This window comes from Neolamprologus brichardi, chromosome 10, assembly GCF_056152115.1.
Source record: "Neolamprologus brichardi isolate AB-2024 chromosome 10, ASM5615211v1, whole genome shotgun sequence".
NCBI lineage: Eukaryota > Metazoa > Chordata > Actinopteri > Cichliformes > Cichlidae > Neolamprologus > Neolamprologus brichardi.
This window is the reverse complement of record NC_142113.1, coordinates 23,755,001-23,779,842: the sequence shown is the minus strand read 5'-3', so window position 1 is coordinate 23,779,842 and position 24,842 is coordinate 23,755,001. Positions and strand designations below refer to the sequence as shown.

Here is a 24,842-nt window from a genome sequence, read left to right as displayed (position 1 = left end):
CGTCAAACTTGAGTAAATCTGCTTTTACTCTCTTACTCGTATATTGTCTGTTAGTGCAGGTCATGTAGGAAGTTTCCTCAGCAGGCTGCCAGGACAAGCAGTTTGGGTGTGAGTGGGAGGACAAAGCTACTGGCTAATGATCAGGTCTCAGACTGGCTACAGGATGAGCCAAAGGCTTTTGGTGTAATGTACAGTATGCCGTCCCCAGTCAAGTGCCACAGCCAGGGAAACAGGAGTCTTTTTAGGCTTTCCTCTCAGGGTCAGCCAACCTACTGCCCTCTATGGTATTCTGGAGGGCACAGTGGAGTGGTGTGGCAGTGCATGGTGTCGGTGATGCAGTATGCAGGCCAGAGGTTTGCAAAACAGAAAAGACTTCATCTCTACTGGATATTTAAAAATATAGACTGAAAAATGCCAATAATAAGCCTGATTTACAAACTAAAAAAAGCTATTTCTGGTGTCACATTGGGCCTGCATTTTTCTTTTATGCAGAAACTCCTAATGCTGCATCCTAGCCTATTCTTGCTACCACACAAGTGTCCCTCTCCAACCATGTCTCCACACAGTTCTGTCCTCTCTAGAGCATTTCATGCTTGATGAATGGGAAGCTTATGCCAGAGGTATGAAGAGCACAGCTGACCACTGAGCTAACAGAAAAGCCTGCTGCCTGCCTGTTTGCTCTGGGAGTGATGCCAGTCAGCCACCCGCCCCTCCACGCACACGCACACACACAGATTGCATTTATATCACTGGGTGCAGGGCACCTTTATGGCAGTGGAACGTGCTCTGGCTCAGGCATGGACCAAAGTGCAAGCAGCACCACAAGGAGATGCGCTTTCAGGTAAATATCTTCCCCATGAGTGACAAGGTGGGAGAAACATTGTGTAATGCCAGTGTATTTAAAGCTTTAGAGCACGTTTTTCCAATGGTGGCACACCTGACCCTGAGTGTGTGAGAGAAAATACACAGGGAGACTGCAAATCAACTCCCATTCAGCTCAATGATTCATTGCCATGTCAGGCTGAATGTAACCTTAGAGTTCTTATGCAGTTTACATCGGTTTTGTACTCCTTACATAAATAAAACTTTGTTTTAAGATTATGATTGGAAACATTATATATGCTAAGGACGCCCAGTTGCAAGCCTGACAGTATTGGGCAACATGTCGCCGCAATACTGCGTTAACTTGCCTTTAATTTTTAAAATACATGACCAGATCTTTAAAGGGTAAATATCAAAAAACACTGGTGTTTGGAAATGATAAATGTTTTCTATAGCTACTTGGGAAATGACACGATTATCTGCTTTAGTGGATGTGGAACACAAGCAACGCGTGCAGGAAATATTATAATCACTACAAGCCATCTTGCATTTGTTCTAAGCATCGGTGTTCTAAGTAAACTCCAGCCCTTGTCTATTTTACATCACTGCAATGTTAGGTGATATTCAGACGCCATGTAACGCTATTTCAATAAAATTAACACTGTGCATCAACAGTCTACCGACACAGCAGCACGGTATGGGATGCGTCAGCGGCCGACTGAAGCGATCACATGTGCTTCCATTAAGAGCACACGGTGTCGTGCTCTGTTGTCTGGTGGAGAGTACAGTAACAGAGGCAAAGTCGAGGGATGCTACTTCTTATCTCCAAGTTACCAGGATCCAGCCAAAGATAAGCTACAAAAGAGCGCGACAATACTGTCGCGTGCGTTTTTTCTTGCCACAATGCTGTTACCACAGAAACAAAGGGGAAAGAGGAGGGGGGAGCAAGGGAGAGACAAAGAGAAAGCAAGATACTTCTACTGTAACTTGCAAGCACCATTTGACTATCTTCGGGATGACAATTAAAGCGGTTTTTTCCACTTATAAGCTGACATAAACAATTATTTATATGAGCAAAAAAGTGATGGCTAACAAGCTGAGTCAAGTCCCACCAAGACAGCGCGTGCAGCAGCCTCGCTAGCGTCCAACAGCTAGCATTAGCATGTAGCTAACCGCACCAACAAGGCACAACACGTCTCTCACGTCACTCTACACTTTTCCAACACGGATGTCAAATCAGCCAAACTACACAACGCTCATCTGCAGAGTGCCTCGAGTTCAATATAAGCGTTGCTCCAAATACACTGTCATTCCTTTCAGACGTCAAAGCGAAAGCCATAAATATTATTAACGTACACACGCACAACCCTACACACAAACCACAAACGGACACACGCGCACGCACACAATAAGCTACCTGAAAGCTGGGTCCTCTTTGCTACACCTCGGAGGCGGCGATGAAAACGCATTTCTCTTGTTAAAAAGTTTCTGAAAGAGAGTCGGAGGCATCTTGTACCAAAATGAATTCGGTACAGAAAGTCTCTTTCCGTTTTCAAATCCACGACCAAATCTTGTTCCTTGTAACTGTCTCCATGGGTGTCACGGTCATATGACACGCATTAGTCACAGGAACAGCTTGGTAACCCACTACATTATTCTGATTGGCTCACCGGGCGCCAATGCTGCTACAACAAATTACCCGATTGGCTGATATTTTTGGTATAAGTACCACGTGGTGAGTGGATTCGCTGTGTTGATGTTTTGTCGGGAATCGTGACAGCATGAAATTTATTCACACTAAAAAATTATCTAAGTGCGACTGCTGAACGGCTTGACACACACACACACACACACACACACACTTTAGATATTATTGAAAGACACAGAAACAGAAAATAATTAACTGTAAGATACGCGTCAAACACAGAACGAGGGATCGCCACAACAGAATCAGAAACTTTATTGTCATTGTCACAGGTACAACAAAAATTAAGAATGTTCCCCGATCATTGCATCATCCCTAGCAATATCAAAATATAAATAAAACAATAAAATTCAATAAATAAAATAGATAGAATACTTAAAATACTAATAAGACGTAACAGTAAAACATTCACATACATTCCCACATACATGCTTCAGACCGTGCATAGATTAACACAAGAGTGGCGTGATGGACATTCAAAACAAACATAAGGCGTACAGGCATTTTAATGTATTTTTATTTGCTTTAGACACTTTCTGAATCAAATACATATGCAGATTTTGAGGACAAAGACAAATATACATAAATATAGATGGAGTATACCTAAAATACACATACATTTAAACTTTGCTTTTAAATCATTCTTCATTTAGAAAGTCTATAGTAACACATGTCACCAGAATAAATGCAAATATAGACAAGCACAACAAGTAAAAAAACACACACATATATATAGACACACATATATCATATTTAAAGGTGGAAAAGCTCACTGTATGGACAAGACAGACAATGGTTTTTAAAGGTAAATACATATGTGCCATCTAGTGGTCATTTCACAACACACTTTTTTCATATTAACATAAACGCCAGTCTAGCATGTTTCTTTAATTAGTTCTTAAATGTTATTTAAAGTTTGTTCCATAGATTCTTCTCTCCTTCTTTTAAGTACTTACAGACCATTTTCATATAGGACTTTCTACAATTAGACTAATCTAATCCAGATGAGGGGGTAAAGCCACAGTTTTCTGTTTTCTTATTCTAGCTTCAAATGTGGCAGGAAAGATGGTTCGGTGCACTAAACAGCTGTGAAAGGAAATAAAGTAACACTTCTGAGTTTCACACATCTTTCTCTCATGACCTGAAAGAGAGTATCTCTCTCCTTGTCAGTGGCAAAGTCAAAGAGCTTGGGTTTCTTATGGATAGTTTTGACAGACCTTTTTAGCAACATGGTCAGAGCTAATGTTTCTTCTTCCGAGCTGATCTCTGCATCAGGCTTCAACTCCTCAAGTGGGCTGGACATTTGCAATGGCTTGTTGAGACTGGGAGTCATTAACTTTGAGGCTGGTATGCATTTTCCATCAAAGGTCTCAGCAATTACAGGGCTTTTGAATGAAACCTTCTTTTTACACAAGATAGGTCTTCTGTAGCTGAGCTGTGGAATAAAAATCAGTTCGATCATGGCTGTGATCCCTCTTACTTTTGTTTCTAACAAAATAAAAATGATCTACATCATATCAAATTTAAACAGATGTAAATAAATGGGCAGATGACTTCTTACTCTTGGTGGGGGTTTCCTCTTAAAGGTTTTGTCTGCAAATTTAGGACAGAAACCACAAAAGTAGTCATAACAATTATACAATATTTATTTATTTATTGTGTGTGTACATATTGTGTACATATGAAATATATGCACTTGCCAGGCACTTCATTAGGTACACCTTGCTAGTACAGTTGTGGGCCCCTTTTTGGTTCCAGAACTGCCCAAATTCCTTGACTTCAATAAGGTGCTGGAAACATTCTTCAAAGAATTTGGCCTATATTGACATGATAGCATCACACAGTTGCTGCAGATTTGTTGGCTGCATATGAATAATGTGGATTTCCTGTTTCACCACATTCCATAGGTGCTCTATTAGACTGAAATCAGGTATTTAAATGATGCTCACTTGGTACTAAGGGGCCCACATGTGCCAGAAAAATATTCTCCATGCCATTACACCACCCCCACCACCAGCAGCACGAACTACTGCTAAAAAGGCATGCTTTTATTTTGTTAACACCAGAATCTGATTCTAGCCTGTGAATACTGTGCAGAAAAACTCGAGGCTCATCAGACCAGGCAACATTGTTCCAATCTTCTCTTACTCAGTGTTGGTGAGCCCTGCATTCAGAGATCCTGTTGGTTGAAATGCTCTAAATATTTGTTTACTGTTGCCTTCCCATCAGTTCAAAGCAGTCAGGCCATTTTCTCTGACCTCTGGCATCAAAGCATTTTCTCCAAGAGAACTGCTGCTCACTGGATATTCCCTCTTTGTTTTTGACAATTTCCTGTAAAACCCAGTAGAAAAATCCCAGTAGATCAGCAATTTATAAAATACTCAGACCAGCCTGTTTGGCACCAACAACCAAGCTACTTTCAAAGTCACCTTTCTTCTCCATTCTGATGCTCGGTTTGAACTTCGGCAGGTCATCATGATCATGTCTTAGTGCCTAAATGCACATAGTTGATGCTATGTGATTGGTTGATTATACATTTGCTTTAGTGAGGAATTGAACAAGCGTTCCTAATAAAGTGGTCGGCAAGTGTAGTTTGCAATAATAGTCATGCTCTGAATACTACTTGAGGAAGATATGTTTCTTATGAAATGAGAGCGTTTACCTGATTTCAACGAGTCATTTTGTACTTTAGCAGCAGATCCGGCTTCTCTGTTGTTGCTTGATAAAGAAATAATAAGGAATGAAGCAGTTAAATTGTGTGAGCCACAAGTACTAAACACTTTGAGATTCAACTGAGAAGACTTACCTGATCTCACAGGTCTTTTCAGCAAGAATAGTGGAGGCATCTGCAGACAGAGTTACTCTTTTTCAGACACACGGGTATGGTTTGGGTACGCATATAAATAAGACTGCATTTAATTAAAGCATACTTGGCATTTTTTCTAAGAACATTAAAATATGCTATAAAAACAAAGTTACTGTTCCTTTTTTTGTTCATTTGCTACTTCTAAAAGAGAAACATTTTAAATGTAATTATCAGATGGAGTCTAAGGGGCTTGCAAAAAAAGACGTACCAAACATGACTGAGTATGAATAAAGTTATACTCTTAACACCTTTGTTCAATTAAGTGGAATTTATTGAACTGAAAAAAAAGGAGAAAATTAAAGTGTGCCTGAAATTTTTCCCCAGTATTACCCAGGATGGTAGAAAGGTTAGGGGGATGATGCATGTGTATGCTCTCAGCATGGCTGACATCCAACAAAGTGGAGTTTTTTATGTGACGATGGAGATCCAGCAGGTCTTCCTCAATGGAAAAATTGAAGATTTCCACTATCAAGACAAAAAAAAAAAAAAAAGTGAGAGACCAAGTGTGGCTGTGGACATACAAAAATGTACACATACACATGCACTCAGACACACCCTTGTTTTCTCTTCTGAAGATCTCTGGAGAGAGAAGATCGTTAGAAGTTGCAGAGTCCAAAAAGTCCTCATCCTCTGTGTCACCAGAGCTGAAAGTTGTGGCAGTCTCCATGCTAGATAATGTGAAGCTTTCTGGCGTCACTGCCAAGCTTTGCTCATCTTCTTTAACCGACATTTCATCACCTTCATGAGCCTCTACTACAGTCACCTGAATGGCAGGTAAGGTTGCTTTGTGTCTGGTAGTTTCAGTAAATGCAGGAGTGCTTAAGCTCAAAGTAGATTTATGGTGTACAGTGTTGGCCTGTGTGAAAAGAATAAGCATAGAAAGGGGAGTAAATAAATCTGTAATCTGGTGACTGAAGGTTGTAGCATATAATTCTAATGCTTTTTTATACTTATTAAACTATTAAGTCAAATTTGTCTTTGGTTGCTGATTTTTTTTTTTGTAATAATTCTTCAGGGCAATATATATGTCTGGCACTGGCAGAGAAATTTGGCAGGTTGTTCACCCACATACTCAGCTCCTCAATGCACCATTAAGGGGAAATAGAGTATAAGACTTACCGCCAAGAAGCGCTGTTACAACAAATAAATCATCAACCAAACACTAATTTCCTTATTTTTCTGAATAATTGCCCTTCAGTCTTTTCTCACATAATCTGATGTATGTGTTCTATAGAACAAAATGCACATGTCACTTTAACTTCTTGCCAGTTTATTGGGGGACTCTTTGTGGCTTCAGCATCAACATTCACTTGTGTTTTTTCTCCACGTAGATTCCTTCATATTTTCTTCTTGTCACCCATAATTGTGAGCTAGTAAATATTGGACATCAGTGACTGTTAATCTTACATGAATACAAAACATCTGGGCACACTTACAGATACTTGGCTCTTTGGTTTGACCTTGGAGTCATTCGTGACTTCCCTCTCAGGTTCTTCTGGAAAAGCTTCATAATGCTTGCGGAACAGAAGTTTCCTGTGCTCTTAAAGTTTGAAAGCAAGGATGCAGAGAACAATTTAATGAGAACAGAAAATGGCTTTGCCTTTATTTACACTTTTTTAAAGTGTACAATCAATAGATATATTAGATCGCCTCTTAGGTTTACACTAAGTAGATTTAACAGATTTAGAAAAGCAGTTAAAACCTGAGATAAGAAACACGAAGGTGTTCATAATATATTTCCCATCACAATGAGAACTAGGCTCAGACCAAGATTAAAACTTTAACTTTTAAATAAACAAGTAAGCCACCTGAAGTTTAACGTTTTAATGTAGACTGCGTTAAAATGTGTATTACAGTGTTTTTCTTACGGTCTCGTCTGGTCAGCGCTGGTTTCACGGGTGTATCTCGTTTGATAGGTAATCCACTGTCACAACGGAGTCTACTCTGGCGCTTGTATCGATCCATTTCCAATTAAACTGACTTAAAGATCAAATCACTTGCCACTATAACTGCTACACTATAAAACTGCTTCAGCTAATGACACTAGTAAAAAATATAATTAGGAGAGAGTGTATTTAATCTAATGCTTCAAGTTCTGCCTTGATCGTCCCCTGACCATTCTGTGCGTTACTTAGCAACCAAGCACACCTGCAGAATATGTGATCAGCTACCAATCACCACTTTTAACGCACGACCGAAGCGATTTATTCGCATTTGTATGCTATTTAGAAACTCTGGAAAGATTTGGTAAGCGTTTATGTCGACCTTCATGCTTGCCATGCCTTGACAGATGCGATAAAAGTGAAATCACCGCCCTGCCATAGTAAAATTGGGTCAGTTTTAAAGTTCGTTTGCAGAAATGGACACAAACAAAGAACTCAGCCTAGCTTAACATAGCATTGATAGACTTCATTAGGTAAAGCCCCCTAAGCTTCTTCTTTTGCCTTAAGAATTGCCTTAATTCTTGGTGGCATAGATTCAGCAAGGTGCTGGAAAGTATTTGAGTACAGTAAGAAACATGAGGTGATTAAAGGTTTGTGACATACTGTAGCGTGTTGCTGCAAAGAGATATCAGAAGACCGGTACACTGGTCATAAAGGGATAGACATTGTCAGCAATTCTGCTGTATGCTGTGGCATTTAAATTATGGTACTAAGGAGCTCACATGTGCTTAGAAAATGTCCCTAATATTACACCAGCAGAGGCAGGATGCATGCATGCATCTACTATTGTTCAAGCTTTGGTGAGCCTGTGCAAATCTTAGCCTCTGTTTTCTGTTCTTAGCTGACAAGAGTGACAACAGTTGTGGTCCTCTGCTATTGTAGCAATTTGGATCAAGGTTTGGTGTTTTGCACATTCAAAGATGATCTTCTGCATACCTTGGTTGTAGTGAGTGGTTATTTGAGTTGCTGTTGCCTTTCTATCAGCTCAAAGCAATTTCGCCATTCTCTTCTGACCTCTGGCATCAACAAGTCATTTCCCCAGATAGCTGCTGCTCGCAGGATATTTTCTGTTTTTCAGGCCAGTCTCTGTAGACTCTAGAGACGGTTCTGTGGGAAAACCCCAGTAAGGGAACAGTTTCTGACATTCTTAGACCTGGCACCAATAACCATGCCATGTTCAAAGTCATTTATATGACCTTTCATCCTCATTGTGATGTTGAGTTTGAACTTTGGCAAGATATTTTAACCATTTTGACCACTATTCCGGGTGCTAGTTTAGCTCATTGGGTTGATGCATTTTTTCCCCCTGCTCTCTCTTCAACTGTTCTTTAAGAGCCGTTCTCATCACATGTTAAGATTGATTGTGTGACAAAGGGCCAGAGGAACACAGTCTTTCTTGCATCTAAAAACAATATTACTTACCTTTTAGAAAATAAAATAATATTTTGATATGAGTGTAAATAGATTTGTGAAGTGCATTAAGCTTAAAATACTCCTATTCCTTTACTTAATGGAGTATTTTGATACTGTGGTTGGTACTGTACTTTATGAGTTCCTCTCATCACTGCTAATCTGAAGGATAGTTCAAAGTCTTTTTTTCTTGTTACCATCCTGACATAAAAATTGCATTCAACATCATTAAAAAAGGACCAAGACACTAGTTGAAAATCATTCCAGAACATTTTTTATTTCACTGCCCCTGTCCTAATCCCCAACCTCCCTCATCCCGATTGCTGCACTCGATCATTACAAGGATATGGTGCTTATTCCATTTTTACAGCAGAATAGATAAATAAATAAGTACAGTTCATCTCACTACACGCAATAAGAGAGAAAAAAAAATTCATTCAAACCATTGATTCAATAAATATGCTTACATCTAGCTGTCTTCATTTATGTACATCCGCATTGTTTATGCTTTGGGACGGTAATCAACTTAAAAAGCGAATACATTACTTCTACGTGTAAACCTTTTTAAAAAACATGGTATCGTTTGTTTAAAAGTTGATGTTTGTTCTAGCGGAATTCATCATTGGCTCTTCTAAGTGAAACAGCCCTGTACCTGCGGCTGTGGCTGTCAGCAGCTTGATACAACCGGCTCCTAATGACCACAAAGAAATGCTTGTCTTTTTTCTCGTTAAATGCCAATGGTCCCAGCATTACAGGGCAAATTGCATGCATTGCCCCGAGGCCTGGTGTTGCATTAGATATTTTGTTTTCTTTTACCTGACATTCTCTTTGTGCAAAGATGAGTGAAAAAGAAGTCTGAACCTCGATGACCGTTACAGATCGCCGGCCCTTACATAAACAAGGAGCATGCATGCTAAACCTCTGACTGCAGCCATGTTGAACTGACATAATGAATGAGTGCGCGGATACATGACACAAAGTGTAATTTGGGTGTGGCTCAGACACTGAGATGCTTTACATGGGACAGTGTGGACAGCGATGATTTGAAAGGCAGCTGCGCTCTCTCTGAACCTTATTATTGTAAATCTGCCTTCAAACAGAAGGGTGTAATTTCATCTAATTGCACCATATTTGGGTTATACCCAACTTTAATTCTTGTATCTGTTGGGGGTGGTGTGTCAGCCGCCTTACTAGCGCTGTTTTTTATTCAAAGAAAATCAAACTTTTTCCACTGGGGATGAAATCCATTACAATTCTACAAGGTGTCAGCATTAATGTACATTTTGACATCTCCTGGAGCTACACTATACACTAAAACATCACACTTGCTGTCGTATGACTGTGTTACTCTTGTAAAACAGATGGGTTTTGTTTGGCTGGTAGATTTAAAGAGGAAAGAAGAGCTGAGGAAGTGGGAATGATGACGCTGAGTTTCTGATGCTGGGGAGTGGGCGTATTTGTTTTTGGGTCAATAGCAGGTAGCAATGTATGGATGATTTTAAATGCCTCAATTAAAACAAAGAAAACAAAAATGCATCGTACAATACACACCGTTTCGTGGACATTATTACCTTTTTTGTATTCACCGACAGTGTGAATCATGTGAGAAGCCAATGTTAAAAACTAAACTCTAAAATAACTTAATGGAAAGTTTTTCGGTGACATGATTTTCCATCTGAGATTAAAATTAAAAGGCGTGAGTCAAACTGACTGACACATTGGTTTTGAATTTAACCAGTTGATATTTGTATTAGTGATGTACTAATAAGATAATTGGCTCTACCTACCATGTGGGAATCTGCTAGCATTAGCTTGTTGTCCTCCTTTAAATCATTGTTTACTGTAAGCATACAGAAATAAGCTATCAGGACATCACGTGAATTGTGCCAAGACGTTCTCCCCCAGCTTTTTAACCTGTCCCCTAATAAACTGACAGTTGATTAATTGAACTTAATTCACAGTAAGTAGCAGTATCCCTACAGCTAATGCTAGCTAATAAAGTCAATACATTGCCACACCCCTAAAACGGTTGAGTCATTCCACCCTAAATAATTGGAGAGTTTTGGCATTTATGATGCGTCTTCATTTCTAGTAAGAACAAGTTTCCTTTCACCCCCTTATAAAATCCCAGTAACCAGTCTTTACATTCATTATGGGCAACTCTATGCTGCCCTCTGCTGGCTACCCCTGAAATTGTTTTTGTTTTGTGATGGAAATTCATGTCACACGAAAAAAGAAATACGTTCCTTTTTATGGACTAAAAATTGTAAGTGTCGATTTAAAATACGTTTTCAATTAATTATGAAACAGTGAATGCGTACATAAAAAGGAAATACATATGACAATGTGCATTGTATTTCGCTTTATTGATTTCTTTAATTTGTTTTTATCTAGGCATTTTTAATCATCTACCGTTGGGCCAGTTTTGCTTTGCTTTCCGAAAGCACGTTAAGCGTCAGGTGACACATCTTTGTCCCACTGCAGGTCGCTGGACAAAGCGTCTGTTGTTGTTGTTTGATTGCTTTAAGAAAACTCAGGTCCGCCAGCCTTCACATAGAGATGCTGTTGTAGAGCTCATCGATCTTCGCCTTAAAAAACTCCTTCAGCTCCGGTCTTTTAGCCTTTAGCGTCGGAGTCAGCAGGCCATTTTGAATGGAGAACATCTCATTGTGAATGTAGATGTTCTTCACCTTTAGAAGAATAAAACAAAAGAAAAAAACAAGATGGTGAATGAGATAAATACTGCTCTTAAGTTTACTTTATCTTATAGCCACAAGGCATTGTTAGGCAATACTCTTACAGGAATCACAAGACCAATCCCTGATAGTATATAAATGTAACATATAACTTATCAAACAGCACACGAATTAATGGCAGTGGCATTCTTGTTTCACTTGGCTTAATCTCCTTTGAAATGATTTAAAACATTAATATTTTAATTATTATTTTAAAATATCTTTATTACCATAGCTGTATCTGCAGTATTTCATTAATTTAGATATTGTGGTATTGCTTGGAGGGATTTGTGAATAACTAGATTACTTAAAGACATTAAAATCTAATCTAAAAGATGTTACTTCAGGCACATACTGTTTATGGAGATACTGTAAAATGTTACCTTACATACATGTCTTAAGGTATCAAGAAAAAATACACTTACAAACAGATAAGTTCCTACTTACCTGCTCGAAAGAATGGAGGCCACTGGCTTTTCCGAGACGCACCAAATCTTCAAGGATTCCCTTCTTTAACTCCTGTTAAACAAAGGAGAGAGGGAGCTTTGTTACATTTCTAAATAACCTCCAGTAGGTTTTAATAATATTAACTATAAGTGTTAGAACCATATGCCACTTACAGTGTTTTTACATAGGTCCTCGTAGGTGCCCAAGATACCTTTCTTCTTGGCCCATTCAGGCATGGTTTCAGGGTCAGGAACAATTATTCCTACCAAACAGGACTGAGGAAAAAAAACAAGGTGTTTTGGATAATGATCAAAATAGAAAATCAACACTAAGTAACACATAGCCCAGATGTACTTGCAGGCTCTTAGGAGCCAAAGATGACTACCAGGCCTTGGAACACATAAATTTGAGCAGGAGTTCTACTTCACATTGCACTTCCTGTAACTGATCAAATGCCCTTACCTGCAGACTATCTCCATGAACATAAAGCTGTGCCACAGGTTCGCTCCTAATGTAGATGTTCTCGATCTTCTCAGGGGAGATGTACTCACCCTGCGCCAGCTTGAAAATGTGCTTTTTCCTGTCAACGATCTTCAGCGTGCCATTCTACGGAAAACGAGAAATATAATTTTAAACAAAATATTATGGATTGTTCTCATATAAACACAAGGGATTTTTCAAAATCTATGACTCGTCTCAAATGTAAGCTGCGTATACGCACAGGTAGCCATTTCCCGATATCTCCCGTGTGGAGCCAGCCATCGGCATCCAGTGTCTCCGCTGTTCTCTCTGAGTCTTTGAGGTAGCCTTTAAACACGTTTGGTCCTTTTACACAAATCTGGTTGACAGATTAGAAAAGTCAAAAAGGGTCAGGGTTAGAGGTTAAGCACATGTCCTCTGCAAACACGTGCAAAGTTGTTTGTAAAGTCCGAAAATTGTATACGTTACCCTTCCTATAAACATGTACAGTCACATAAAAAAAAGTACATCTTTCTAACATTTTACATATCAGGACATAATAAAAAAAATATCTGGTTCTTATCAGATTCCAAAATTAAGTGTAAAAGTGTAATAAGTCATGTGTGGTTCTCCATCTGAGGTGCAGTTACCTAATTTCAGAACCTGGCGAGGTTATATGCAGATATGTAAAACTTTAGAAATGTGTACTTTCTTTTTCCCTTTACTGTATTTGTCCTCTGTGTCAACCCCTATATGCTACTATGCTGGTAACCAGTTTTAAATTCTGATCTTTACAACACACTTCACATCTGCCCTCATTTCCTGACATTTCAAAATGCTCACGTCAAAGCTGTAAAAACTGCTCTCTGGCATACAGTGAAAACACACCTACAGACCTACACACATCCTTACATATGCACGTATGTTACTTATTTCTACCACAAAAATGGTTACGTTTTTGGTTGCATTTGCATGCATACGTGTCATTCTGTCTATAAACAAGTTTTCAATGAATTCTCGTAAAACGTTGTAGAGGTGTAGAGTGGCGTCTTGTTAACAAGCCGCTGAAATGTGCCTTACATGCACCAAGGTCATGAAGGTCAAATTAATAATTTATTGGTTGAAAATGGACAAAAAGCCTTATAACCTAAAACTATGATTCTTATAAGTGTGGTGTGTATTGTCAACAGATAGAAAGTGCTATATAAATATTTAAAATATCATGTCACATTTGACCTCTGACCTCTCCTAATAGAATAATAGAGCTATTTAAAGCTATGTTTCTAACTGCTATTGGTTTTTTTTTTTGACAACATATAGGCATATAGGAAGCAAAATATGGGGATTCCAAATATCACGTTTCTTTGGACCTCTGGCAACTTCTTCAAGGTCAGTTAATAATTAATTAATTATTATTAATGTGTATGTGTTAGTCCCCATAGAGAAATTGCTCCTCTGCATTTAACCCATTCACCCAGTGAAGCAGTGGGCAGCCACCAATGCAGCGCCCGGGGAGCAGTGTGTAGGGACGGTACCTTGCTCAGGGGTACCTCAGGGTAACCGTTCAGTGGAGTTGAACCCCCAACCTTCCGATCATGGGGCCACCACTCTACCTACTGAGCTATCCCTGCCCCAGTTAAGGTCAAACTTTTAGAAAATTGATTAAACCATTAAACAGTTCTTAAAATTCTACTGCTTTTGTTTGTTTTGACAAAATTTAGGAAATGATACTGGTGCATGGGGATTCTAGATATTAGATTATATTGCATTTGCATCCAAACAGTAAGTCATTGGACCTTAGGCCTTACCTTTCACATCTATCTTTCTTTCAAGCTGACCCCAAAATGTGTTTTCTGTCTTTAAATAAAGTAATGTGAAGAGAAAGTGAATGAGCTGCCTAGTTAGTTATAATAAACTATAGTATAATTTTATAATAAGTAATAATAAGCTCATGCTATTTATCTTCAGTTATTTACAAATCAGTACCTACTATCCATTATCACCTACTATATAATGGTTGTGTAGTCAAAGTAAGCTTCTGTCACGCCCCCCCTTATGTGATTTTTATTGCACTACAAACGTCTTAAAGTACGTTTAAAAAGAACAAAGATGAGAAAGTGAATATATCAAAAATACAATACTATTTCCTTAAAAGTAAATGCTTTTAAGTTAGGTTCGTGCTCTCTAAGTGCATCTTGTGTTTCTGTTGAAATCGCTCTGCTTACCTCTCCCTCTCCCTTGGAGGCAAAGTAGTTCTTCTCGGGTACATCCACCAGTTTAATGAGGTTGCATGGCAGCGGAGCCCCAACGTGGCCTGTTGGTCAGTACAAGAAGAAACATTAGAAACACAACAACTCGATTTCCTTCCTCACTTTCCACTGTTGAACAAAAAGGAGGACTACAAATTGATAAAATGCTCAACACTGAGCATCAATTCTATGTGAGGAGGAAAGGTGGTTTAATTAACGATATTTTTACTGACTAATTAAATCTAAAGGAAAACTAGTCGTCATCATTTGGGACGGCGTTACAGATATCTGTGAATTATCAGAAGTGAACAGCAGGGGGTGATGCTTGACTGTATTATGAAGCTCTGTCTCACAATAGGTTGACACTTAAGAGTACATTTGTTTGCATTCAGACCTTCGTTTATGCAATACAATCAATTCAAAAAATATGTGGCCATAAACACAGGGAAGGCTTTTACTTTTCAAAAAGGAGGTTTTGAGTTGATTACTTTAAGATAATGTAATAATAATAATATGAGCCTATTTTTCTGTGCTTCATGTTCAGTTCTTTAGCTGTAATAACATTTTAAATTTAGTATAATTTAGATTTATTTGAGCAGTTTTAACATCATTTTAAATAATATTAGTCTTTTTCTTTGACTTTTGTGTTACCCTTGATGTTTGTTAGCAAACCCACCCAGCGATCCAGACGCGCACCCCTGCATAACACCTGCCCCATGGCTTCATGCATTCATGCACATGTGCTTTTTTTCCGCCTTCTTTTTCTATTGTTAACTTGTCACTTTTGTTGTTTGTACAGTCTTGTTATTGTTCTGCATTTGTGTTGTACTGTTAAAAGGGAACAGTGTATATTTTTTTATATGTATGAAAAACATCCAATTACTTTTGAACTAGGAAAGGAAAATGAGTAATTAAAATGAAAATCAGCACTTTATTTCACTTCAACTGTCTCTTAACTGCGTGCAGCAAATATATTTCTCTCTCAGAGAAAGATCCACATTATACTGACTTAGACAGCCAATCAGAATAGAGCTTCACGCATATATGAATGCATAGAGGTTACTTGGAAAATACCTGCAATGCCTGACTGCTGAAAATAACACAGCCACAATACACCCAATCTGGAGGGTAAAAACGGGTCTTTATAGCAGATATTGGTCTTTTATTTGAGCTTGTTGTTGTTGGAAATCACCTAAACTGGCAGTGTTAACTATTGCAATATGACCTAACAGCTATTTCCTCCCTGTCTTGCTCACAATTCCAGACTTGTTTTTTTTTTTAACAGTACTCTCCTTAGTCGTTTCTTCCTCAGCCTCCCACACACTCTCAGCCTATGCTTTTTTTTCCCACCTGGGTGCAAAACAGATACTCCTTGAGGGTCTATGCCATCACATCAGCTCAAAACTGCACGTCATTCCTTAAAATCATAACCCATTTTTAACACTTTAAGACCTTTGAACTGAGTCACGTAAACAGGTTCAGTGCTTCAAAGACAGATAAGGATACATCTGTCTTGTGATCTGTCTTCTACATGCTTGCACAATCACTGTCGCCTACCTGAGGTCCAGTCTCCTGGTGTGGTGAAGGTGCAGCCAGCTGTGCACTCTGTCTGGCCATATGCCTCATACACCTGCACGCAGACACACGTGATGTTGAAGCAAATGTAGATGTTAGCTTGTGAATCAAAATCTGTAAAATTACTGACAGCAAACAACTTGACAGTTGTAAAGTTATGGTTAGGGTTAAGGGTTTAGACGTACTCTCATATCACAGGGGCTTGTTAGAGAAATAAGGGCGCACTTAATGGGTCTGACCTGACATCCTAGAGCTGCTCTGAGAAATCCCAGGACAGTGGGTGAGGTAGGAGCTGCTCCTGTTATAATCATCCTCAGCCTTCCTCCCAAGCTAGCCTGCAGAAACACATTGTAAATACATTATTTTCTGTTTTAAAAATAAACCACAAAGCTTCACGGCACCAGTCCGGATGTTGTCACATTCTGACCTTCACACATGACGTGCGAACAATGTGAGGACAAGAAGTCGGGACATTGTACAAAGTTAGCCTTACTCACATGTGCCACTTTGGACTTTTTACTTTTAGATTCACAGGAGTGTTACGTGCACACCTCAATAAACTGAGATTAAATCACTGCTGAGCTGGTAGGACAAAGACTGTTTGATTGAGTGCATGGCTAATAAAATGCAAACACAATCTCACCAACACAGTCCTGAAGAAGGAGATTAGTTGAGATCTTAAGAGATTTTAATCAAGGATGGTTAAAATAAGTAGTAACAATAAGGGGAACGACTGACATTCAAGGTAAGTTCCATAACTATCACAAATACCAAGAGGCTTAAACGCAACAATGAAGTACGTCTGGGTGTAAAAGTCCTTCACTGCTACTTGTCCTGTTAACCTACTTGTTTATGATAGTTATGCAACTGTTTTTTTCTCTCTTTAAAAACACACCGGAATATATGTATAAATGTAACTTTGATATCAAAATGGATCATAATTCATTTTTTCACAACCACGCTTAGCATATATAATATGATGTAGCATGGCTATAAGAACAGCTGTAGAGTCCGTCCATAGTAGCACAGTGCTTAGGGGCTGGAAACACCGTTTACCTGAATCTTACTGAAGAAGATTTTGTCCCAGACGCTGTCGCTGCGAATGATCCCGCTGCTGACTTCAGCACCTTTTCTCTTGGCAGCAAAGTTGAGCAACCAACGCTTTAACGGGGTGTTTGCCTGGCTGAAAATCTGGTAACAAAGCGAAAACACACATTTCTTAGTTGACGACAGACCTGTCTCAGCTGATATAGCGGTTAAAACACGTCCAGCTATTTATGTAGATAATTAGCAAAATGATCTGCTAGCAAGAAACACCAACAAATAGCCACCATTCACATTATTGCCCCCTAATGGCTCTCTTTAAAATTTAGAGGTTCTAGGGTTGAGCAGACTCGATTTAATGGTATATGCTGGAGAGTTAGAGGAAACTACATTCGCATTTAAACTGTAAAATTTGCCAGTTTAGGTGTTTGTTTTCCTGTTACAGGACCAAACATCTTTTGTAATTCCAAGTGGAATGGACAGGTTGCTTCAGTCAGAACTAACAACAGCTTCAAACAAAAGCAGTCTTGGTATCTGTTCATCTCACCTTGTCATACATGCGATTGAGCAGTCGAGGCACCACGGGGAAAATGGTCGGCCGCAGGGCCTTCATGTCGTCTGGGAGGAGACGGATGTCGCCCTGATAGAACCCAATCCGTCCTCCGTGACAGTACACCACAGACTGCAGACAGACATATATAACACAACTGAGCAATGAACACTCCTAACTTTCTGATATCATTGCAGACAAAATGCCAGCACTGAAAGTGGAGACTTTAATCATGAAATATTAAAAATAAAGTCACATTATTACCAATAAATAATGTTGGCAAACACTCATAAGGGAGGTTTCTATAACATTTAATACCTCATTCGCCTAACTGTAATACAGATGATAAGAGAAGCATCACTAATGGGTAAATTCTGATAAAGAAAACCAAAACTGGCCCTTGAGGGGCACCCGTGTGAAATACTGGCTGCACCAGTCATCATACTTGTCGGAAGGCTTGTTTTTCCCACAGTCGCAACTCATTTAATGTCATTTAGCAAAAAGAGGAACTTCATAGCTTGCACGTTTATTTCGGTAGTTGTCATGCACATGATCTTGCTCTCATTATGTCAGAACCTACGCTCAAACAAAGGTCTACACACGTTGTATGATAAATATAATGTAGTAAAGACGTTAGTCGTGGAAGACTTTCATTTAGCTGAGTAAAAACATCAGTACAGGGTATAAAAAAAATGGAAAATGGCTCCAAGGCATGTTCAGGCAACACCTCTGCAGAGATCTTATCAGATAAATGTGTCTGAAGTATTAATGAAAAAGTGGTTGGTTGTGGGGAAAAATAGCACCCATGACTCACTTATGATTAGTCAGTGCTTACACAGCATCTTACAGTTATAGTTGGTCCAAGTGGAGTTTTATCTTTTTCTCTGGCAGCTGCTCAAGGTGAGTGAAATAGAAGAGAGTGTCACGTGTGATGTCATCGTTCCAGTAACTATGAGTCCAGACTGGACGAGGCGTGGAGAGATGATGGGCAGCCTTGTTTTGTTTTGTTTTGTTTCAAGTGGCTTTAAACAACCCGACTTGATTTATTGCTATGTAACACTACAACCTGTATTAGTGCAGGTATGACTCCTTTGTGTTACCTCTAATAATTATAGTTAGCAGCAGAGAAAGGGACTCATTACGCAGTGAGGATTTACTTTTGGGTTCCAGAACTGCGTCCCATAGAAATACACCAAGTGTTTGAAAGAGGATTACTAAATGCTCAAGTTCATTTCACAGTTCTTGTTCTCATGCGGCTACACCACCGCATGCTTCTTTCTAGATCATATGCAGATTGTGACACTTCCACAAACTGACTATCAACTCAGCGCGCCTCCTTTTGTTGTCAAACTGAAAAAAAAAAGGGCACCACAAGTGGCTGCTTTCCGGTTTCTAAAGCCATCTAAGGACATGCAAAACACGGGGGCTGCCTTGTGTTCTCTCTTTGACTGAGACTTCGCCAGCATCAGATATAGAGCTGTGTGTTTGTGTTTGTCTGCGACTGTTGAACTTGAGCTCTATTTTGTGATCCGGTGTATTTGCTCTCTGGGAAGATTAGGTGGTTTCCTGTGTCTGAGTCTCACGCTGTCTACAAACGTGCTGCTAGCAGCAGCTTACCAGACAGGTTCAACCTGATGCAGCCTAACCGCTCACACCCATGTGTAACACAAAAATGATCTAAGTTGAATCTACACATTTATTGCCCAACTTAATTTAGATTTGATCACCTTTTAATATTTGCTGTTAGGCTTGAAGATGAATCCAGAGTTACTAATGAGCAGCAGCAAAAGCACACACTCGGAGCTTCTTAGTAAAGGGCCACAAGTTACTGCCACTTTACCTCACTGAGGTCTACACTGTAACTGCTCTCTTCGCTGTCAGCTTTTAGTTAAGGCCTGAAATAACATCTGGCATATAACTCAAAGAGATGGCATAGAGAGCATAAAGGAAGCTATAGAGCTTATTGTAAGTAACATGTAAATAAACATCTAATTTAAAAAAACACTCCTTATTTCTTGGCAGGAACATGCCCAGGGTTTCTTGTGGGAGATGTGCCTATGAAAACCTCTAGACCAGTGGTTCTTAACCTGGGTTCGATCGAACCCTAGGGGTTCGGTGAGTCGGTCTCAGGGGTTCGGCAGAGCCTCCGCCATGACATGCATGGCTCATTTTGTGCACCAGTAAAAAAAATCACATTTTATTTTTCACTAAAGAGGGGTTCAGTGAATGCACATATGAAACTGGTGGGGTTCGGTACCTCCAACAAGGTTAAGAACCACTGCTCTAGACAGAGGAAGCATCCCAGTGGAAGGATGGGTGGAAAGGTAACTGTACAAAGACTGTGACTAAAAATGAAAATGAAACTCTGTTTTTTCCACAGGCAGGAGACAGTGGGCTCTTTGTAAAGCTTACTGCAATACCCTACAGTGTTTGCCAGTCCTAATATTCCACAGAAACTTATTTTGAAATTCTGCTCACCTGCGGGGCAAAGGAGAAATACTATCAGTGACCTGCAGGCTGCAGGGAACCGCTGCTTTTATAGTAAATCAGCTGTTCGGCGCATGCAGATGTTGTCTTTGAGTAACCTAAACTGATTACTGATCATCAAACCTTTTACGAATATTAATGAAGATTGTCATCTGTGTGTGTGTGTGTGTGTTTCACTGGGCTAGGAAATGATGCAACGTGCCTTCACTTGCCATAAAGTCCAGGAATGCCAATTTTTTTTGTAGAGATGGAAAGCAAAACTGATGACAGGGAAGGAAAAGTTGGGGTGGTTTCTTTCTCCCTTTTTTCCAATCTTACAGTAATTAGTGCCCACCTTCAGTGTCATACTTCTTACAGGAAGTTTCTTCCTCCTCCCCCACAAACATCCTTCAGCTCATTACTATCCCATTAGTGTGATTGCAGATGACAGTTCGGCACATTTACCTCAATAAGTCTCTCAAACATGTGAGCCAGTGGCAGGAAGGAAATGAGGCAGTCATCTTGGTTGGGGAAAATTACTTTCTGCAAGACACACAAGAGGCACAGTCAAATGAGTTAAAGATGCTATTTTGACACAGCAACTCGGATTTTCAAGAATTTGTGTTGACGAGAAAATGAACACATTGCAACCAGGCTAATAAATCACTGAGCAAAAGACCATAAACGACTGGGAGATAGGTGTGAAACATTTCCTGAGCATAGGTTCAGAGAGGAGAGGGTGACTTACATCTGTTACTTTAAGGAAGCCTGAGAAATCAGCTACCACGTTTCCATGGGTGAGCATGACTCCTTTTGGGTTTCCTGTGTGAACAGAAGGAAAAAAAAAAACCTATAATGAAATTGCCCAACAGATTTCACAACACATTTCCTCACTAGGCGCACACAGTCATCCAAGTGAACACCAAAGGAATTTGGCTTGGAAAGACAGACCTGGTTCAGCAGAATTTTATTTATGACTTGGAAGCCAGAAACGAGTCGTGTTAACACAGCATCTTATACATTAGGTTATTAAACAGAATCCAGTATTATGAATATTGCAAAAACACATGCCAGTCTGCAAACTGCATGGTTTATTTCTAAAGCATATAGAAATAATTACATCACAGTTTCAACCTCAACTTCTCCTATTTTTTTCCTCCTCTCTTGGCATTTCCTAATAAACACTGAAAAAACAGTACTCTCTGTTACTGTAATGCCCTCTTAATCTTATTCTCATTCCCAGTCCTTAATTCATGATTTTAAACAGAGTGGTTATTAGAAACTAAGGTTCCTCTTTCTGAGATGTCAGCTGACTCAAACAGCTGTAAGCAATCTTGTACGCTCAGTGTAGACTAGATGTCGCAACAGCGCGGGAGGGAATTCTCGAGAAACGGAGAGTGATGTGAGGAAAACGAATCCTCTGCTGGAGTGCCTGCATGTGTTTGTCATTACCGCCAGCAGGAGGCAGGATTTTCAACAGACCGCGGAAGCGGGAGCTGCAACTTGCAATCTGACACTAGTGGGTCCTCACATGACCCTGTTTTTGTTCCCTCCTACTGTTGGTTTAGGTGGTCGATGGTGCTGTGGGAGCATTGTGGCCTAAGCCATGACATTTATGTAATGAAGGAGGCTGGGGAGGGGAACGGGTTAATGATTCTCTCACTACTGGATTATTGTGCTGCAGTGAAGAACCTGGGTTTACAGTAAATGATACAGTTCAAAGTAAAGTAAATAGAAATTGCACAACACGAGTTACAATAAACTGCACTGTGGACTGACTTTTTAATAACTTACCAGCATCATGTCTCCTGTGCACCTTTATCTTTAAGGCTTTGAAAACTTCACTGCTTTAATAATTTTAGCGCTTAAAGTGTTTAAACAATACTCTGTGAAAGCATATGTTAAACATCTAAAGTTAGTTTAGGAATTTTGAAAGGCCAACACTGTTTTATTTTTATTATTATTATTCGCGTGGCTTATAAGCAGCACCTAGCACTGTGAGTGCTTTTAATGTAAGCATTCTTGATCCCAGTTGGAACTGTCACACTCCTCATATTCACCACAGGCAGTGGCACATGCTTTGCACTCAGAAAGCTCTTAGAAAACACAAGACTTGTGGTTTATGTGTGATAAACCTCCTTGCCGTGCAATAAGTCCAAACAGTTTAACCTTGTTTGTTTGTTTGTTTGTTTTCTAACAGGAAATGTTTGAAAAAGCGCTACCTGTGACCTGCCGCTAGAGTCACTGGCCAACACAGTTTGATGAGAATACAAATCCTATGTACTTCTTACTTAATAATGGAGTATTTTTATATCACAAACTGCAAATGTGACACATATGATATTTCTATAACATCAGAAACATTTACTACCTGTGGTTCCACTGGTGAAACACACAATAGACAAGTCATCTGGGGATGGTGGCTGTGAAGAAAAAAAAACAACAACACAACACTGTCAGATGACATGCAGGTTGTCATGAGATCAACTTCTACCTCTTGCAGCTTCCTCAACAGCAAGCTGAACCAATGCATGTGAGTCTAGAAAACAAACATTTCCATATGTTAATCCTTTTTTTTGTTTGGGTGGGGGGGCTTTTTTTGCCTTTGTGCACCCGGTAATTGCCCTCAGGGTGGATTTGTAGCCAGGCACCCAGCCCTTTACGGCATCTGTTTTGCATGCTCGACACAGTTGTGCCCTCACTCTCTCTAATTTTGAACAAAAGGCAAAAACTAGCTTGACTGGTCAATACCTGTTAGCCAGAGAGCTGGTGCTTGCGTGTCAGTGTTCAAATTTTTACCTGTCAACACTAAGTAGATGAAAAGCTGTCAGAGCTGTTATGATACATACACAGACACATCCAACAAAAATAGGTTGCTGTCTTCTTGTGGTCATATGTGAACATAACCCATTATTAGACAAATCACCCGACAGACTTAAGTGCAGTTAATCCAAAGGAGATCATGCGATATTTTGTACTAAAAACAGGCATGAACTTCACTTGTAATCAAAATAAGACATCCTGCAACCATTTTAGCCTCAGTTTTGTGTAAGTTACATAAATGGAGATGCTTGAACAATGCAGAAGGTGATTTAAAATAATTCATGTTGTTTGGAAGTTCTTTTTTTTTTTTTTTTTTTAACAGTTCCTGATCAAAGCAGGTTTTTAGTCAGCTTTGGCAGAGGCTGGTGAGCTGCCATCTTTGTTGTTTTGATTGGGAAAAGTGTTAATTTGGCATAATGTTTGTACATTTAAGAATACTGGCTAACTATGACTTTGATAAAAATATTCACCATGCTCACCAAGGCCTTGGGAAGTGAACTGGACTGATACGGCCATAGCGCGCAATCATCATGTGATGCTCGCCAAGCTTTACAAAAGTTGAAGGAGCTTGGAAAGAAAAGCGTCTGGACTTCTTTAAGTTGCTTGAAGACGTTTCACCTCTCATCCGAGAAGCTTCTTCAGTTCTAAGGTCAAATGGTGGAGAGTCCCAGATTTAAGCCCTGTGGGGTCCTCTACCTAATCACACGAGCCAAGGTGTGAAAACGGGTGTAGGTCACAATCAGCCAAGGTTTTGGATGAACTCACTATGTAACCTAGTCCCACCCTATCATGTGAGTTCCTGAGGTCAGAAGGCCCAGGATATGAGTGGGCGTTAAGGCGTCTGGAAAGGGATCTCAAAACTGGATTATAGATGGCAGACAGTTGGTGTCGTAAACCACCGCCTCTGATGTCCTTTAGATGCAGATGGATCTTGTCTCGTCGAGGTGGCTTTATAGGCACAACATAGAAGATCCACCTCAACGTGACCTTTGTCCTGCATATAAAGGACAAAGGTCACGCCTTTGAGGACACCAATGTTCACATTTTGGACAGAGAAGATAGATGGTTTCAAAGAGGAGTGAAAGAAGCCATCTATGTCCACTGTGAACAACCACCTTTAAACACAGCGGGGGGGACACTCTCATTGGGCTTAAATCTGGGACTCTCCACCATTTGACCTTAGAACTGAAGAAGCTTCTCGGATGAGCTGTGAAACGTCTTCAAGCAACTTACAGAGGTTTTTACAGAAGGTGCTTTTCTTTCCAAGCCCCTTAGACAACGATGACCTGGATGACTGAGAACCTTCACAGACACAAGCTTTACCAAACTAAACTCAGAATTTGACCCATTTGGTCCACTAACAAACTTTACTAGCATGCCTAAAACCAGTTGTTTTGAAACCATTTTAGAAGTTTTGAAATAATTGTACTTACTATAGGCTTTCTGTAGTGATCTCGACCCAGGGCCTGTAAAGAAACAATGTGAAAGCAACTTTAAATCACTGTATAATGCTCTTAAACATTATAGCTTTATTGTGATTCCTATAATATGGAATAATGTCTTCTGAGTTCTGTTGAGGATTTTTCTAAATCCAGGTTGCTACACTGTAAAAGAGCCTGCAGCGGTTACCACAATTAGGCTATAAGCCCCAAGCATTTGCAGCTGTGCATGGCTGAGAAGAAGGAAGTAATAATCAATGTGGGTCATACTGGTATCAGGTCATTTAAAACTATAGGTGATAGCTGTCA

General features: G+C 39.6%; 3 protein-coding genes across 5 annotated transcripts in view; all 3 read right to left on the bottom strand.

Annotated features, from left to right (window-relative positions):
* Positions 1-2,419, bottom strand: part of fnip1 (folliculin interacting protein 1) — a 35,443-nt gene extending 33,024 nt beyond the window's left edge. For both annotated transcript variants that reach the window (XM_006785011.3, XM_006785013.3), the window contains exon 1: positions 2,240-2,419. In XM_006785011.3, coding sequence (XP_006785074.2) covers positions 2,240-2,331 — 92 coding nt within the window. In that variant the 5' untranslated portion in view covers positions 2,332-2,419. The remainder of the gene's footprint in view (positions 1-2,239) is intronic.
* Positions 2,420-3,027: 608 nt separating this feature from the next.
* Positions 3,028-7,507, bottom strand: LOC102790432 (uncharacterized). 2 transcript variants are annotated; one of them, XM_006785010.2, is made up of 9 exons: positions 7,262-7,507; positions 6,830-6,933; positions 5,949-6,249; positions 5,724-5,858; positions 5,334-5,373; positions 5,190-5,245; positions 4,089-4,120; positions 3,745-3,962; positions 3,028-3,613 (listed from the first exon to the last, which is right to left on the bottom strand). In XM_006785010.2, exons 1-9 carry the CDS (start codon positions 7,356-7,358, stop codon positions 3,523-3,525), a joined length of 1,074 nt encoding a protein of 357 aa, XP_006785073.2. In that variant the 5' UTR covers positions 7,359-7,507; the 3' UTR covers positions 3,028-3,522. The 2 variants fall into 2 exon arrangements, with proteins under 2 accessions (XP_006785073.2, XP_006785072.2); XM_006785009.2 differs by having other exon boundaries at positions 3,520-3,962.
* Positions 7,508-8,997: 1,490 nt separating this feature from the next.
* acsl6 (acyl-CoA synthetase long chain family member 6) overlaps positions 8,998-24,842 on the bottom strand; it is a 38,533-nt gene continuing 22,688 nt past the window's right edge. Inside the window, exons 8-21 of the mRNA XM_006785008.3 lie at positions 24,528-24,560; positions 22,643-22,694; positions 21,020-21,093; positions 20,737-20,814; positions 17,803-17,937; positions 17,268-17,402; positions 16,451-16,546; positions 16,194-16,266; positions 14,613-14,701; positions 12,650-12,766; positions 12,391-12,534; positions 12,102-12,203; positions 11,929-12,000; positions 8,998-11,436 (exon numbers count right to left, since the gene is read on the bottom strand). Of these exons, the coding sequence (XP_006785071.2) occupies positions 11,296-11,436; positions 11,929-12,000; positions 12,102-12,203; positions 12,391-12,534; positions 12,650-12,766; positions 14,613-14,701; positions 16,194-16,266; positions 16,451-16,546; positions 17,268-17,402; positions 17,803-17,937; positions 20,737-20,814; positions 21,020-21,093; positions 22,643-22,694; positions 24,528-24,560 (1,341 nt within the window). The 3' untranslated portion in view covers positions 8,998-11,295. The remainder of the gene's footprint in view (positions 11,437-11,928; positions 12,001-12,101; positions 12,204-12,390; positions 12,535-12,649; positions 12,767-14,612; positions 14,702-16,193; positions 16,267-16,450; positions 16,547-17,267; positions 17,403-17,802; positions 17,938-20,736; positions 20,815-21,019; positions 21,094-22,642; positions 22,695-24,527; positions 24,561-24,842) is intronic.